This window comes from Leptonychotes weddellii, chromosome 8, assembly GCF_054177405.1.
Source record: "Leptonychotes weddellii isolate Sample4059 chromosome 8, ASM5417740v2, whole genome shotgun sequence".
In the NCBI taxonomy this organism is placed as follows: Eukaryota; Metazoa; Chordata; class Mammalia; order Carnivora; family Phocidae; genus Leptonychotes; species Leptonychotes weddellii.
In genome coordinates this window covers 47,547,395-47,564,301 of record NC_138376.1, presented here as the reverse complement: position 1 = coordinate 47,564,301, position 16,907 = coordinate 47,547,395, and the positions used below count along the sequence as shown (strand labels likewise).

The window sequence follows — 16,907 nt, the reverse complement described above, 5'->3', positions numbered from 1 at the left end:
AATGAGAGAGAGTACATGAGAGGGGGGAGGGTCAGAGGGAGAAGCAGGCTCCTCGCTGAGCAGGGAGCCTGATGCGGGACTCGATCCCGGGACTCCAGGATCATGACCCGAGCTGAAGGCAGTCGCTTAACCAACTGAGCCACCCAGGCACCCTGACTGCTATTATTTAAATACTTTCCAAATATCTAATATACAAATATTTTTACTATGTCTGGAAAACTGACACCTAAGTAATGATTTTGCTTTGTTGAACAATTTAATTCTGTTTATGCCTCACTTTTTGTTTGATATGTATTCCCTTGGGTCAGCCATCTTATTTCTTATAGCTAAATACTTGTGTATATTTTACCCAGAGACAATCACTTTATCTAGTTACATTCTCTGAGTAAAATTTAAAACTTAGTTTCAGGGCTGAAGTGTTACTCTTAAGATTAAAATCTTTTTAAAATGTTCTTTTTTCATTGTGCACATGTTTTGAGAATAGCAACAAATCCATCAAGCAAAGCTTATAGTGATAGCCAACCTCCAGGATACCAGAAAAACAAAAACAAAAACAAAAACCCAGGGAGCATCAGTTATCAATAATGTACTTTTTTTAATTGCAGTGTCTTCAGAGAACATTGTTGAACAAGAGGTATAAAGTATGAAGAAACAAAATGGTATTTTTAAAGATGCTGTCACTTAACATTGCTGCCTGCTGGTACTTTGTTAGATGAAGCATAGAAATCATAAATAATATTTCTTTCTTAAATTGTAATGTAGAGAGAGAGAATCACAATGATAATATTGGAGAAAATTCTGAGTCATTGCCTAGAGACTAAGTTGAATGCATTTATGCAGACATATGCCAGGTAAGTGACAGCAATTGTGGGGATTTGTTCATTAAGTAAGCATTGACACTCTGATTCTTCCCTTGCAGATTCTTACCATGATTTTGGGCCTTCTGAGGCTACTGATCCTTGTGAGAATGGCGCTGTGTTTGGAAAGAAAATGGATCCGGAAATATCTCCTCTTGGGTACCAGTGCCAATGTGGGAAAGGCTTTGCAGGTCCACACTGCGAGATCAATGTCAATGAGTGCAGTTCCAGCCCTTGCTTGCATGGATATTGCCATGACAGTGAGTTCACTCAGTCACAGCAATTCTTGTAGAGAAGTCTAACTTAGAATCTGACACAGTAATGGAATAACTCAGTATGCAACCCTGATTATTTACTGACTTTATCCTGCCATGAATATCAGAGCCAATCCCAGTTATTTTCACAAAACACCCCACATCGGATGAATTCATTTATATTTTTGTAAGCATAATGGTAGCAAATGAGAAAATCTAATGAGATGTGACTTCTATGCTCTGATGTTAGAATTAGCCATTTTTTTCTTTATTTTTCATGGTAGATTTTTAAAGAGTCTTTATAGGTAGGAGAGGCACTGCTTATAGTGATTTAGAATAAATCATTATTTTATCAAATCTATTACACACACACACACACGCATGCATGCAGACACATTTCCTCCTACCAAATATGTATTCCTGAAGAAATTTAAATTTATAGAGGAAAAAGAAGACAGTCAGAAGAAGAAAAGGAAAAATCAGAGGAAAGGAAGAAATATTGAATATTAGAATATGGTTTTTGAAATGGAAGAATATGTCTAAAATGGATAATTTTTGTTGAGACACAGGAGAAACAGGTCATGAAATAACCCTGTGTACTAGGTATGACTAAGGGGCAGGAAGAGGAAAAAAAGTGTGCGCTAGAAGGATGTTGACAAAAAAAACTGTCCATCTTATTTTATTTTATCTCCTTTAAAATATATTTTTATGTGATCCTTCACTAAATGAATAAATGGTTAATATAATCTGTGAAAAAACACATTTTGAAGGAAAGTCATTTTATTTTGAAATGGTATAATTTAGGTGAAATTATGAATTATTTTCTTTAAACCAGTGCTATGTAAGTGCGTGTCATTCAAGAGCATAACTGATTTTTTTCCAAATAGAGTGAAGTAGCCCAAGTTTAAAACAACAGGTAGTAGTGGGGCCCTCGCAAACTGGAATATCTATGTAGATATTAATATAGAATTAACTTTTCTAACACTATGGCAGCTAGCAAAATATATTTTGGGGCTATGGGCCACCTGTTTGTTACTCCTGATTTGAACCGACATTACCATCATTTTTCTCTTTTCTTCTTTTTTTTTTCAGATTTTGTCACTTTAAAAATTGTGTTTTTAAATTTGTAAAATTCTCAAATTACCTTGAAATAAGTCACTTTTATCATATTTCTGATCTCAAGTCCATCGGTATTTGGGGATGCTGGGAATGACTCTTCAGTTTCTGATGTTCACTATAAAATAAGGAAGGGACCAAAAAGTATGCCTCAGAGAGTGGTTAACAACACTTATAGATCTAGGTAGCCCTAGAATAATGGTTATATGTGGTTATATATGGGGCAGATCTGATATATTCTGAGTGACATAAGTTGTGATGAGCACTGGGTGATGTATGGAAATGTTGAATTACTATATAGTGCACCTGAAACTAATATTGCACTATATGTTAACTAACTGGAATTTAAATAAAAACTTAAAAAAAATAAAGAGTAGAGAAAAGAAAAAGGGTCTAAAATATTTTATTTATTTATTTTTTTTTAAAGATTTTATTTATTTATTTATTTGAGAGAGAATGAGATAGAGTAAGAGAGCATGAGAGGGGGGAGGGTGAGAGGGAGAAGCAGACTCCCCGCTGAGCAGGGAGCCCGAGGGTCTAAAATATTTTAAATCATAATTCCTTATACAGTAAGAAAGTATAATTTTCAAATATGCTACTTATAATGCAATGTTACCTATTAAAATTATGGAGGTCATACATAATATATTATGGAAAATGTAAACTTTGAGTACCTGATATATTAACCTATTTCATAATAGAATTAGCCATAATATATTTTGGACCCCATCCAAGAAATTTAACTACCAGAGAACCAAAACATTTATTAAAAATTAGATCAGACATGTAAACTGATATCAGCATAAATCTAAAATATTTTATTCTTAATACTTTTTCAAATATAAGATAGCTTTGGAAGCCAAACTTCCCGAATTCAAGTTAACAGTATTTATTAAATGACTATATATCTCTGAGAAACAATTATTAATATGTAAATGTGAAATTGTAAATCTCAAACATGTGTTTATTCACCACATTGGCAATACATTATTAAAATACCTCTATATTTTCACCATGAAGTTTTATCACATCAGAAGCTTTTAGTACAATTAACATATGATGTTCAGTGCGTATTAAGTATAAAATTAATAGTACATCCAAATTCATGCAGGGCTTATCTGATGAAAATTTCAATTCACATCGGGAGTATGGAATATTTATAAACAAGAACTAATAAAAATAGTAACTGTATTTTCTGGTAAAAAAAAATAACAGCAAAACAAGGCAATATGCTTAAAAAGTATTTCCTGATAAAATGGTGATGTTTTAACATAGCCCATAGTTAACAAATTAGATGTGGGGAAAAAAAACCATTTTTTTTTGTTTCTTTGTTTTAAATTTTAAACAGATTATGGTTGTTTATTTGTTTATTTATTTTACCTGTGGTATCCAATTTAATTCCCCAGGTTCTCATCTGGCTTCATTCTTAGCTTCTTAGCCTAGAATAGTCAACATTCAAAAAGCATATTTCTTGATAATAAATGGAAGCTTTATTTCCTAACACCAATGTCTGTCTTTCAGACCCTTTGCTAATTTAAAGTTATCTATTGTTGTTGTTTTTCTTTTCAAATAATTCATCAATCTGCAGAGAATATCTCTATCTACACAGAAAGTTAATTTTGACTGCAGTTTTTGTTACTTGCCAATTTGCATCAGTATCCAAACTTGAATTTATAAACATTTTTAAAAATATCATTATGATTGATTATACTCTACAATGTCTTAATTACATATTATATAACATTTGATTTTAATTTGTTAACATACATAATGTCATATATAACATATAAGGAAACACAACTGATCCCATAGTATCCCATAATGCCATGTATAACATATAAGGAAACACAACTGATCCCAAAGTTGTAAAATTTATTTACAACTATGCTTGTATATTTATTATTTTGATTCACTGCGAGGTTAAAAACTGGGATGCCACATGAAAAAATAAAACATAATCGTAGTAAAATCCTGCCTAAAGAGCTGCCATTCTTGTATCTCCCTTGTCTCTTCTTGACAGCTGTGAGCTGGTTTTCTTTAAAAGCCCAGGTACACGTGTTGTTCAGAAGCATGGCTACAAAAATCTAGAAGCCAGCTAAATACCACACAGTGTACTGAAAATTCTCTTGCCACCCAGGACCTCAAAGTTTAATGAGAGCAATAGCAGGTACACGCACAGAGGCAGAGTGGAGTGTGGATTACATGGTAAATCTCAGGTATAATGAAGAACTCAGGGACTGACTAAAAGCAGCCATAATTAGAATTCATGCTGTCACCACTTCCTTGAGATGCTTCAGAAACTGTTCTTTTTCTATCATTAATGATAAAACAGAGGACAGATTCTGATTTTTACTTTTAAAAGTTGATGATAAAATGTGAAAGCTCTTTTTAACTAAGGCTTAAGTAGTTCAATATTAACTTTCAGATCACTACCCACTTTAATCTACCTTGTCACACAAAAAGGAGTTAACTTCTGGTTTATTAAACGTAAAACACTCAAGGAGAAGTTAATTGATGTAAAAGTAACCTATTTATCATAGGTATTGTTTACTGACAAATAGAGAAGAAAAAAATTGGATATTGTCATTGTTGCTTTGCAAACTGTTACCAAATGTTTATGTGATTGTTTTTATTTCAAAATTGAAGTTTTAAAGTTAAATAGAACTGAGCAAAATAGTTATTTAGAGAATACTGTAGAGAGCTGTGAATTCACATTTTCTTTGGTTAAAAGTGAAATGCATTTAGTTGAATGCAACATTCTTTAGAATAATGAGCATTACCCATACCGTTATTAAAGGGATATTATTTTCTCTTATCTCTTGTTCTCAGTGGTTAATGGCTACTCCTGCTTATGCAATCCGGGTTTTGCTGGCTTAAGATGTGAACAAGACATTGATGATTGTATCCTGAATGCCTGTGAGCACAATTCTACCTGCAAAGATCTTCATCTCGTTAGTATCCATGAATATTATTAATTTATCTTAATCTGGGCTAGCATAAATTAACCCCTACAAATATAGTTAACATCTGTGTATATGTCAAGGTGATATATACATATATATATACTTATTAGGATTAGACAACAGAAACTCAAGCAATATTATTTTAATTTAATAATAATAAAAAAGTGTTCCATTCATAACTACATATAAGTTGATGTAAATATTATAGAATAGCAAAATCATTCTTTGGATTCACAATTCTTGGTAATATTGAATTTGTGTAAACTTTCAGAAATTATTCTAAAAATGACATTAGTCTTACATACTTTTATATAATTCAAGTTATTATATACACATGTAGTATATTTCATTGACATTTATAATCTCACATTTTATCTTGCTTTCTATCTGCGTGTTGTGTACTTCCATCATTTCCTTCATTCATCTGTGTTGGTGCTGTCCCTTCAGTACGTATCCATTTGTCATCACCTCTGTCACAAGCATGTGCCATTCTGCCTTAAACGGACTGTGACACAGTTGGCAAATCAATGGGATCCCTTCGGGCTTCTCATTTTTCAGAAAGCCTGACATAAAAAATACCTACTCAAGGTGGATTCACTGACTGACTTGAGAAAATAGATGACATACAACACAGGTTAATGCTGCACAACTAGTGTAAGCTTACAGTTTAGCCTTTTAGCAACAAAGCTGATTTTCACCAAAGGACTACACTAGTTGAAGTTAGAAGAAAATGTTTTGAAAAACAGACTCGTTTTCATTTCATTGACATATTTTGACTATCAGTGTACTGACATTGTTTGTTTTTACAATGAAAGGCTAATTTGTGGCAAATTGTTTCTTTCCCACAAGGAAGGCAGGCATCTAAATGGAGAATTACAATTAACATTTAGATGGGTAGGACCAGAAATGGAGGGTGCATCAGTTACCTAGCTACAATTTAGGTATACTTAATGGCCCTGTTGCTTTGTCTTTATTCATATCAGATGCTTTGTCTTAGTCATTCTAACTGCATTCCACTTTGGGGGACTCCTGAAGGAGTGGACATGTGACTTTATGCTGGTCTCTGAGATGAGTGATTTTTCTGGGGAAAGCCTTCCTCACTGGTGTATCCTCACTGGATGTAAGGAAAAGGTAGGTGTGACCTCTTCTAGACCTTCCAACAACTAGATTTTATACATGTAATTACTGTTGCCATTTTCAGAGCCCAAGGAAGGGAGTGGGGTGCTGCCTAATGATAAGTAACCCTGAAGACAGCAGAGCTGAGAGACAGAAGAAACCTGGTCCTTGACCAATAGTAGAACTCCTGACTGAAACTCCCTGAGTCTAATTATGTAAGATCACTCATGGCTTATTTTTTAATATGGCTTGAGCCAGAGTTCCTTTTACCTGCAGGTAAATCATTTAGTTTTCATAATGCAGTTAAGCTTTATTTTAGCCTATGATTTCAGCGATAACTTCAGCAATAATAGGAGTTTATTGTAGTAGAAAGAGCTTCATACCCAAAACCATAAGATTCCACTTCTAGACCTGACCTTGCCACAGCTATCTGTGTGATACTAAGCCAGTTGTTTGACAAGGTGGGGACCGCAGCTTTAGAAAGTGTATCATATCAAATCATAGAACTTGCAAGGATAGTATTCTCTTACTTATTCATTTTATAAATTGCCAGTTAGAAGCTATTCAAACTAACTTTAGGCTAGTAATAGTTTAAAATCTTGACTCCTACTTCCAGAAACTATTATAATAAGAGTAAAGAAAAATAAGAATTTTAAAAAGTGGGACTTAAACGAACAGAGTAGAATAGTGGTTAACAGCAGCTTGAGGGTGGGGGAAATAAGTAGATGCTAGTCAAAGGGCACAAGCCTTCAGTTATAAGATGAATAAACTGCAGGGGTCTCATGTACTTCATGGTAACTGTAGTTAATAATACTGTATCGTATAAATGATATCTGTTAAGAGAGTAGATCTACACACACACACATACGGTGACTTTGTGATGGGATGGATGTGTTTATTAACCTTATTGTAGTAAACGTTTCACACTGTATACATATATTATGTCATCAGGTATCAAGGACACTGTTTTTAGACAGGATAGTGCAATGCTCAGGAGTTATCTTCCAGGACCCAGTTAAAAGGTTTTTCTTTTGGAATGTGTAGGGTTTGAGCACACAAGCCTGCTAAGTTAACTATTACACCAATATTATATTAAATATTGCATTTTTGTGTAGGAATAAATAGTATGTAATTTAAAAAATAATATATTACATAATAATAAATGGGGGAAAGCAGACAGAGCTAAAACTCATAACTGAAATAAAGCCTGGCTAAAATAAGCAACATGAATAATTGAAATAAAGCAAAGTCCAGTTTGAGTTTCATATTTGCTGTGTTTTACCAACATATTGGAAAAAGACAAACCATGAAATGTTAAAGGTGTTGAAGTGGAAAAGAAAAAGACATGGAAGGTGATGCCTCTGCAAAATATTTAATAATTGTGATAAACAGAAAGATGACTTTATTCAATCTATAAGGCACTCATATTTGGCTGTAAGAGTCATCAGCCTGCTTTTTTTTCTTTTTTTTTTTTTTCCTGAGCTAACTCTCCAAACCAACCCAGGCAATGCCACTTATATTAGGCTTGCATCTTCTTTGAACTTGGTAGGAGTGTAGCTTTAAATTAACATTTTTATATTTGCAGCATTTCCTTATGATTATATGAAGCATCATGAATGTGAGTTTAGATAAAAAGCAGAAAATCAGAAGACTCTGAAACCAGGATGAGAAGTATTTTGTAACAATGAACCAGTTTCCTTCTTTCTCTTCTTTATGGTTCAGTAAACCTGAGAAAACAATGAGAGAGAAAAGAGAAATTTGAATGCTTAGCACATAACAAGACACAAATGTTAAGAATGGGTAGAATAAGATTTATTCTCTCATGTAACTTTCTTAGGTATATTAGAGAATAAGTATTTTTCTGTGGTTATTTAAATATATATGATCAAATTATTCAAGTATTTTCTCCTCTCATTTTACTTTCATTTTCCTCTATATCTTACATGAATAATGAATGCTTAATTTTGATAACAGCAGAAGAAACAAAACTAGCGCAGTAGAACTAACGCGTGGAAAAGCCAAAGTTTTTATTCATATACAACTATGTTAAAATGTATATGTATTATGTACACTAGTATACTACAGATAGAAATGTTCTGCCGAATACTCTGGTGCAAAAATCAAACTGAATTTGTGTGTTTTCTAGTAAAAATAAAACTTCCTTTACCTTCACCACCATATGGTTGAAAAATCCATGTTAATCATTTGAGAGTTGCCCATTTCCTTCCTTTGGGATTGGAGAATAAACGCTGGGGGGTGGCTCAAACCAGGATCATGAGGTAATATCCTCTGCTCATTAGTTCATCTTGGCTGCTACTGAAATTCCCATTTTGTCATCCCCATGCTACTTTCAAATATGCGCTAATCTGCCAAATGATTCCAATCCTTTCATACCAGATTTGGCTCCCAGAACCTTCTCTGCATCCCTCAAGTGCATGGTGTTTAGCTAATTAGTAGTGAGATCCCAGTTGTCCCTTCAGCATATCCAATTGGAACTATTAAAACCTCGGGTTCTGCTCTCTCTCTCTGGGATTACAAACCCTCCATCAGTGTGGAATTAGTCCAACTGTTCTCTGTCCAAATACAGAAACCTTCACTTTTTTCATGCCTCCTCTCTCCATAAAGATTTGCTTAATCTCACTTGATAGAAATTAACAGAGACTCTGATTTAGGGTCAGAGTTTGGGAGCTCTAGAATTCTTCAAATACACAGAACTGCTTAATACTCCTTGATGGAGAAAAGAAAAATATCATTTTTGTAGCAAAAAAAAAAAAGATAGTAACAAATTTTATTCTCAATAATTTCTGTTATATGGGAATGTGACAAAATTTATCAAATCTCATATGTCTTAGCTCTTATATATAATCTCTACTATTCCTGTATCGTATAATGATATTGCTTTTAAGTCATGGGTCCTATAGAATATCATCTGAAATATTAAACCTCAAAAAAAGTTTTTCTTATTCATTTTTTTTAAACTTGATTAGGTTAAACATCTTGTAAGTTTTGAATAACTCACTAGGGTGCCTGGGTGGCTCATTTTGGTTAGCATCTGACTTTGGCTGAGGTCATGATCCTAGGGTCCTGGGATCAAGCCCCATGTCAGGCTCTTTACTCAGGGAGGAGCCTGCTTCTCCCTCTCCCTCTGCCTGCCGCTCCCTCTGCTTGTGCTTGCTCTCTCTCTCTCTGTCAAATAAATAAATAAAATTATTAAAAAAAAAAAAGGAGTAGCGAGAACATTTGGAGATTGTCTGACTTTGACATGGATTTGTTCAATGATTTATTGCAAGTTACAACTTAGTAGAACCATAAAATGAAGAACTGTTAGAATAGTCACTCATATCCACTCTATGTGGCACTATTTTATTAATTTAAGAAAAATATAGCTTTCCATTTTATTTAAATACCAGAATATGCATAAACAAGTACCTACTATTGTACTTTTTAGTTGAATTATCAGCTTCTGCTCTAGAATCAACAAGTTGTACACAATTGTTCTTTACCAGGGAGTTGCCTTTAAAAATACATATGCTTAAAATTCTGATTCAAGGGGCGCCTGGGTGGCTCAGTTGTTAAGCGTCTGCCTTCAGCTCAGGTCATGATCTCAGGGTCCTGGGCTCGAGCCCGGCATCGGGTTCCCTGCTCTGCGGGAAGCCTGCTTCTCCCTCTTCTACTCCCCCTGCTTGTGTTCCCTCTCTCACTGTGTCTTTGTCTGTCAAATAAATAAATAAAATCTTTAAAAAAAAAATTCTGATTCAGTAGCTGGATCCATCTGGCATCTAGATAACTTGTAATTCCTTGTGATTTTTTTTATGTGTATTTCTATTTGAAAATCACTGGACTGGCTGTCTAGATGGCACTTTCTAGCTGTAAACATCTGTGATACTGGAGGTGGAGCACAGAGGTTTTTATTTCCTGTGTCATGACAACTCACAATTTAGCACCTTAAAAGAGAAGTAAAGGGTGGTCTGAAAAATCGAGAGTTTTATCCTCCTGAGTTTTTAGGAGTGTATTTCATTGTATCTTCTCTATTGGATTCTTCCATCTGTTTTGGTGCTTTTGTTTTTAAGACAAAAGGAATAAATCTAAATTTTTCATTCCAATCCTTTTGTGAGGGAGATAATAATATATTGTTTTCTCCTCACTTGTAATAACTTAGTGAAGTGTTACTCTCTTTATACTGACATTTGCTGATTAGAAAATCTATGCATAAATTATAGCTTTTTATACAGGCTGGGTATAATGGATCAAATCATTTTTAGAGTATTATAAATAATCAATGACTGATTAATTATAATGATATCCCAGAGGTTCAGTTAAGTCTTTTGATTAACTTGATTAGTTTCAACATCTTCAGTACTGAATGTATAGCCAAAAGCTTAATCTACATCTTGGGGCATTAGCTAACAACCAAACACATTGTTAAAAAAGGCATTGCATTGATTAGGTAACACAAACTGAAGACCTTTGGTCATGTCTATTCTAAATAACCTACCTTTGTTTATATAGAATAAAATCTGCCTACTTTTTTTATTGCTCAGATCTCTACCTTTCATTATACAGATCCTTACTTTAAGAATTTATGGAGAATAATTTAACATTACATTTATGAAAGTAGTTCATTATGATGGGTGTCAGCTTTCTATTGTTCCTACAATAGAGTAGGTAATAGAATTGTTTCTCTTGTATAATCCAAGACTAATATAAAATTTTAGTTCATTCATTTGATGGCTCATATAATTCTTTCAACATATTCCTCTCAATGGTAAATTGTGATCACAGTTAATGTCTATCTGAAATACATCATTTCTTCCCCTCCAATCTGTTGTTTTGAACCTGTCATGGCTTTGAAATAGATAATCAAATCTTTTAGAATTATATGCAAAATAAAAGTAAACAGAACCTAAGAAAATATTTGTTGATCCACCTGAGTAAAGACATACATGAGCTTTAATAACTTTGGACTTGTAAAGTCTATTTTGGAAGTTCAGACATATTTTCCCTTGTTTCTTATTCCAAGACTCATTACAGAGAAGTGAGATTTACAGATGGTTGAATTTTGAGGTTTAAGAAATCTATCAAGCAGAACTGAATTTCATAAATATTGTGTGAGAACATAATTGATCAGAGAGGAATTTTCCACTTTCAGACTCTCTAATAAAAATGGACAGTTTGCAGAAATAGTCCAACTTAAAAAAATGATTCAGAACTGATTGAATATCATTTGCATTGCCAATATTAGCCAAAATGCATCAATAAATGGGTTTATTTTCAAAGAATTATGAGACAGATTAAGCTTCAAATTATTTCAATAAAACATTGTATTGTACTTTTATATTATTATTTGCTACCTTTACATAACTATAATTAAGACTGCACTCTAGGCTTCACAATTTATATCTAAGAACTTAGTGGATAGTTACAGTCCAAAATAATTTCAGTTTTTTCCTAGAAACCATCCTTTCTGCCATTTGGATAGATGCCATTTTTAATTAGTTATGTCTATATAAGAATATTTTTAAAAGCTATTATGTTGCACACCTACACACACAAGAAAAGTTGACTTCAACAATTGATTATTAACTGACAAGAACAATGGTCAAAGACAGTAAATTTTTCATCTCCATCAGTAAAGAACTCCATTATGTTCTAACTATGTCATATAGAATTTATCAATAGTGGAAATTCCAAGAAACTTTGAATTAGGAAGTGGATATATATATGTGGAAGTCATTGTATGTGCAAGTGTATATGCACACATGTGTGTGCATACACAGAAAAGAGAATATATCATTGTTCTTTACTCTTTTGCCAACCATCCTAGCTTAAACAGAAATCAAGAGCTTTCCAAAATCAAGCTGTGGAGCCCAGGTCAATTAATATTTGAACTTATTTTGGTTCTAATATGTGCATATTAATTAGAGCTCACAGATAAGTAGCCTCTGTATGTAAATTGATAAAAAAAAAAACAACTTTGGTTTGAAATAATGGAGTGTGGTCTATGTCATCATCTTGATTATAGTGGGGTTAAATTTTGCAGCCTACCCTTCCAAACCCAAAGGCTGCATGTACAAAAGAGGGTGGGCTTTTGAGATTAATAGCTTTGCCTTCACTAGCTGTGTTACCACGAACAAATCACTTAAACTTTCTAAGCCTCAATCAGTTCATTTTAATAATGGACATATTAATAGCAACTTTGTTATGGACATATTAATAGCAGGATTATTATGAAGATTAGATGAGATGCTGCCTGTAAATTGTTTAACATAGTTCCTGCCACATATCAAGCAATTAATAAATATATGCCATGTTCATGATGATGATGATGATGATGACGATGATTTAATTGTTGAGAGAGAGAGAGAGGTGGGGAGGAGAGAGAGGGAGGGAGGGAAAGAGGAAGAAAGAAAGAGAAGGAGAAAGAAAACAAACGATAAGGAATGAATGAATGCACTGCATGGTGAGGTCTTTATATCTCTTTAACTGTTTTTAGATTTTCTCATAGAGTTAGAAACCCATGGAGTTTGTACTCATGCCAAGGTCCCAGAGATTCGAGGGTGGCTGATAGCTTTTAGATTTACATGATCTCAGGCCATGGGGACTCTTGAGCACCCCCTTAGGGTTTGCTGTGAGATTGCTACATTTCTGGTGAAACGCTGCATCTGATAGACACAAAGCAAAACACCTTGGCCTGATCCTTCTCTCTTCAGGCCTTTAATCTAACTAACGTCACTTGAGTCTTATTAGCCCCACAGTCTTCCACATCAGTTCCTCTGATTTAAGTTACTGGCCTTTTCTGCCCCCCCAGAGTAAGAAAATCTCCCTTCATCAAACTGCTGTGCTTAAGAGAGGGAGACAAAAAATTTATCCTCTGTACTTAAAAAAAAAATTGAAACAAAAACTCAAAAGAGACCAATGTGGTTGGCATGAATATAAATGTGAATGAGTATTTGAACATAGAGATACACATATAGGCCTAAAGTGTTATTACTGATCCCATGACTTTTTAAAATATACAGTCAAGGGCTAATTGCTTATCAGAAAATGTGGATAACACTTTTTTTTCTGTAGTTTGCCTTTCCAGGACTTTTTTTTTTTTTTTTAATAATTCAGTGGTATATCATAGAAGATGTATTTTGCGAAGAAAAAACATGAGGTTCGTCAAAATGAAGCCGTTTTCTCTTGGTCCCCCAGTATCATATAGCAGTTAGGGCACGTCTGCAGGTCACATGCTTCTCTCAAGATTCTCTTTCTATCCTAGACCATGCTGCACCTCTCAAAGCAACAGGGCTTGAGTGCAGGTTGCCCACTGGACTCACAAAACTAGGGAGAATGAAAATCCCCAAAGCAAGTCAGTATTTCAGACACTCCACAATACATCACAATCACCTGTGCCGTTCCTAAAACTACATGCTTATTTTGGACTCACGTCCTGAGGATTTTGATGTATTATATTAGAAGTGAGGTCTGAGCCTCTGCATTTTTAAAATACTGCACAGAAGATTCACATGTAGAGCTGTAGTGCATAAAAATTGGGCCATCCATGTTCATTGGACTGCATGGAGAAGGGTACAGCCATGGCGATAGTTTGTGTTTGTAAGCCTCTTTTCAGAGAACTGAGCACCCAGCCTATGCTAATCTGCACCTGAAGCTTGGACTGAGAGATGTCCTAAGAGGTGTTGGGAGGACAGGTTGATTCAGAGAATGGTCCTATCAGCAGATGATAGGGACTAAACCTTAAGTGTCAGTGTCTCATCAACAGAATACCTGGGTCCAAGGAGAATTTGCAGCTAGAATTCTAAAAAGTAAATTTAGGATTAAGATAGAGAGTTAGTATGCTAAACATTACTTTCTCTCTCAAATGGGAACTTTTTATGGAAAAAGTGCTATCCTTGGCTAGTTCTGATGAGCTATTTTAGAAGTCCTAGTCACCAAGGAAATGGCTATTAAAGGACATTGGTGTGGAAAGAACAGGCAAACCCATTAAGGGACATTGTTGAGGACTTACTTGAAAGGCTATTGAACAGAATGAGAGGGATGTTTTCCAGAATATACAATTTTCACTACACATAATGCTTTTAGGATACTTGGAATTTCAAAGTGTGGTGCCTACATATTGCTACCCAGTGAGATTTTCCTCCCAAGATTTGGGGGGAGCTTCAGGTACAAATTATATACAAGATACACTGGACACTTAATGCTGTGAAGCAGCCTGGCATAGGCTGAGAACAGCTGTTCAATGGTTCTTGCTTAAGCCTGGCAAATAACCAGAGCTGTAGAGGGAATATTAGTTAAGAAAGGTGGAGTCATTTCATTAGTAGAAATTCAGTAAGAGAAATTTAACAGCATCTAGATACAATTGCACTGGACCTAAGAAAGGCAATGAAATACAGGAATGCCAGTCTCTAGGCTTATAAGCAGGTTACTAGAGCATAACTTACTTCTGAACTAAAAATATAGTACTGGAAAATAATTCACAGTCTTAAAAAGCTCAGCAGCTTTCCTCTTTGGTAGGATATTCAGCCTGGCAAACTCATTCAATGAGAAGCTAATGGTTACAGTAACCAAAACAAGCTATAGCTGAAGAGCTGGGGACTCAAACTACTTGAAAACTTGGATCAGTTTATCCAACTGCTTAATACTGATTGTGGGATAGGAAAGGGCTTTGATTGTTCCCTTTGTAATTGTGGTTCAGTGCATTTTAGAAGGTGGTGTGATATTTATATTGGTCAGTGAGAGATTGGCAGAATCAGAAACAGGTTATGGAGCATAAAAAGCACTCCTGGAGTGGGATGGGAAATTAAGGAGACTCTAGCAATAGGCATGAAGAGAAAGCTGAGAGTTGGTGGAAGTGTCATGAGGTAATAGGAGTCTAAGAGGAAATACTCAGAAATACATTGCAGATTGATAATTGCTGCTCCACAATACTCAGAGCAGGTATTTACTGCCTTGCAACAGATTTTAGAAATCCAATTTCCATCCTTCAGATGATTAGGAATATGTCAATTAAATGACCTCAATTCAGAAATTACCCAAGGTGACAGCATAAAATTTATTTATACAAATTAAAGCTTAAATACTGGCTTAAATACTGGAACTATTTAGTGAAGACAAGTATCTTCAGTAAATAATTTTTAATTTTAATTTTAAAGGATAACATTTCTCAGAATTTGGCATTTGAGATACTGTATTAAACGTAAGAATGAATTACTTTGTATAATAGGAAAAAGGTCCTTAGGTATTGTGTTTCAATCCAGTTATATTTTAATAAGTAAAAATTTATCCAAAATCCATTTTAAGAAAAACTCAGTTTAACAAGAAAAAAAAAATCATAAAAGTGTCCCCTGCCTTCTTTTGCATTATTAAGAACTGTTATACTGATAATCAAACATCAAAAAAATCCAAAGCTTTAAAACCTTTTTCTAAGAATGTGAACCACTGATCACTTTTCCCAAGTGGTACCAATTGCTGCATTTAAGACATCAGGGGGAAAAAAAGCCATCAGGGAGTTTGCTCTTGCTGTGTTCTAGTAGACAGAGGAAGCAAACCAATCTTTCCTTAAAATTTGCCAATACATTTAGCTTTATCAATGCATTTCTGTCATTTGTGCATCCAAGTTTTTCTTTGATCTTGTGTGATGAATTTGAATAAATATATCCACAATACACTAAAACTTCACTCTGTGTTTGTAGTGTATTTTGGCATTCTGAGACAAACTAAACATACTTTTAAAATAAATGAATTTTAACTAAAACTAAAACAAAATTTAAAATTGATAACTGCATTTTTTTTAAAAGATTTTATTTATTTATTTGAGAGAGAGAGAATGAGAGACAGAGAGCAGGAGAGGGAGGAGGGTCAGAGGGAGAAGCAGACTCCCTGCCGAGCAGGGAGCCCGATGCGGGACTCGATCCCGGGACTCCAGGATCATGACCTGAGCCGAAGGCAGTCGCTTAACCAACTGAGCCACCCAGGTGCCCTGCATTTTTTTTTTTAACATATAATGTATTATTTGTTTCAGAGGTACAAATCTGTGATTCAACAGTCTTGCACAATTCACAGCACCCACCATAGCACATACCCTCCGCAATGTCTATCACCGACTGCATGGAGCACTGGGTGTTATATACAAACAATGAATCATGGAACACTACATCAAAAACTAATGATGTAATGTATGGTGATTAACATAATAATAAAAAATTTAAAAAATAAAAAATAAAATTGATACTACACAATTGCAAAGGAATATAATGTGCAAAACATTTTCAATTTATTACATATTGTCCAAGTGTAATTTAGTCCTTATTACTGTTTCTTTTTTTTTTTTATGTTAATCCCCATACATCATTAGTTTTAGATGTAGTGTTCCATGATTCATTGTTTGTGCATAACACCCAGTGGTCCATGCAGAATGTGCCCTCCTCAATACCCATTACCAGGCTAACCCATCCTCCCACCCCCCTCCCCTCTAGAACCCGCAGTTTGTTTTTCAGAGTCCATCGTCTCACATGGTTCGTCTACCCCTCTGATTTCCCCTGCTTCATTCTTCCCCTCCTGCTACCTTCTTCTTCTTCTTTTCTTTTCAGAACCTCTACCGC

The 16,907-nt window shown here is 34.5% G+C and overlaps 1 protein-coding gene across 1 annotated transcript in view; it reads left to right on the top strand.

The window, feature by feature from the left end:
• Window positions 1-4,378: 4,378 nt before the first annotated feature.
• The window catches only part of LOC115942605 (protein eyes shut homolog), a 486,269-nt gene continuing 473,740 nt past the window's right edge, over window positions 4,379-16,907 (top strand). Inside the window, 2 exon segments of the mRNA XM_081827582.1 lie at window positions 4,379-4,394; window positions 5,057-5,178. Coding sequence (XP_081683708.1) covers window positions 4,379-4,394; window positions 5,057-5,178 — 138 coding nt within the window.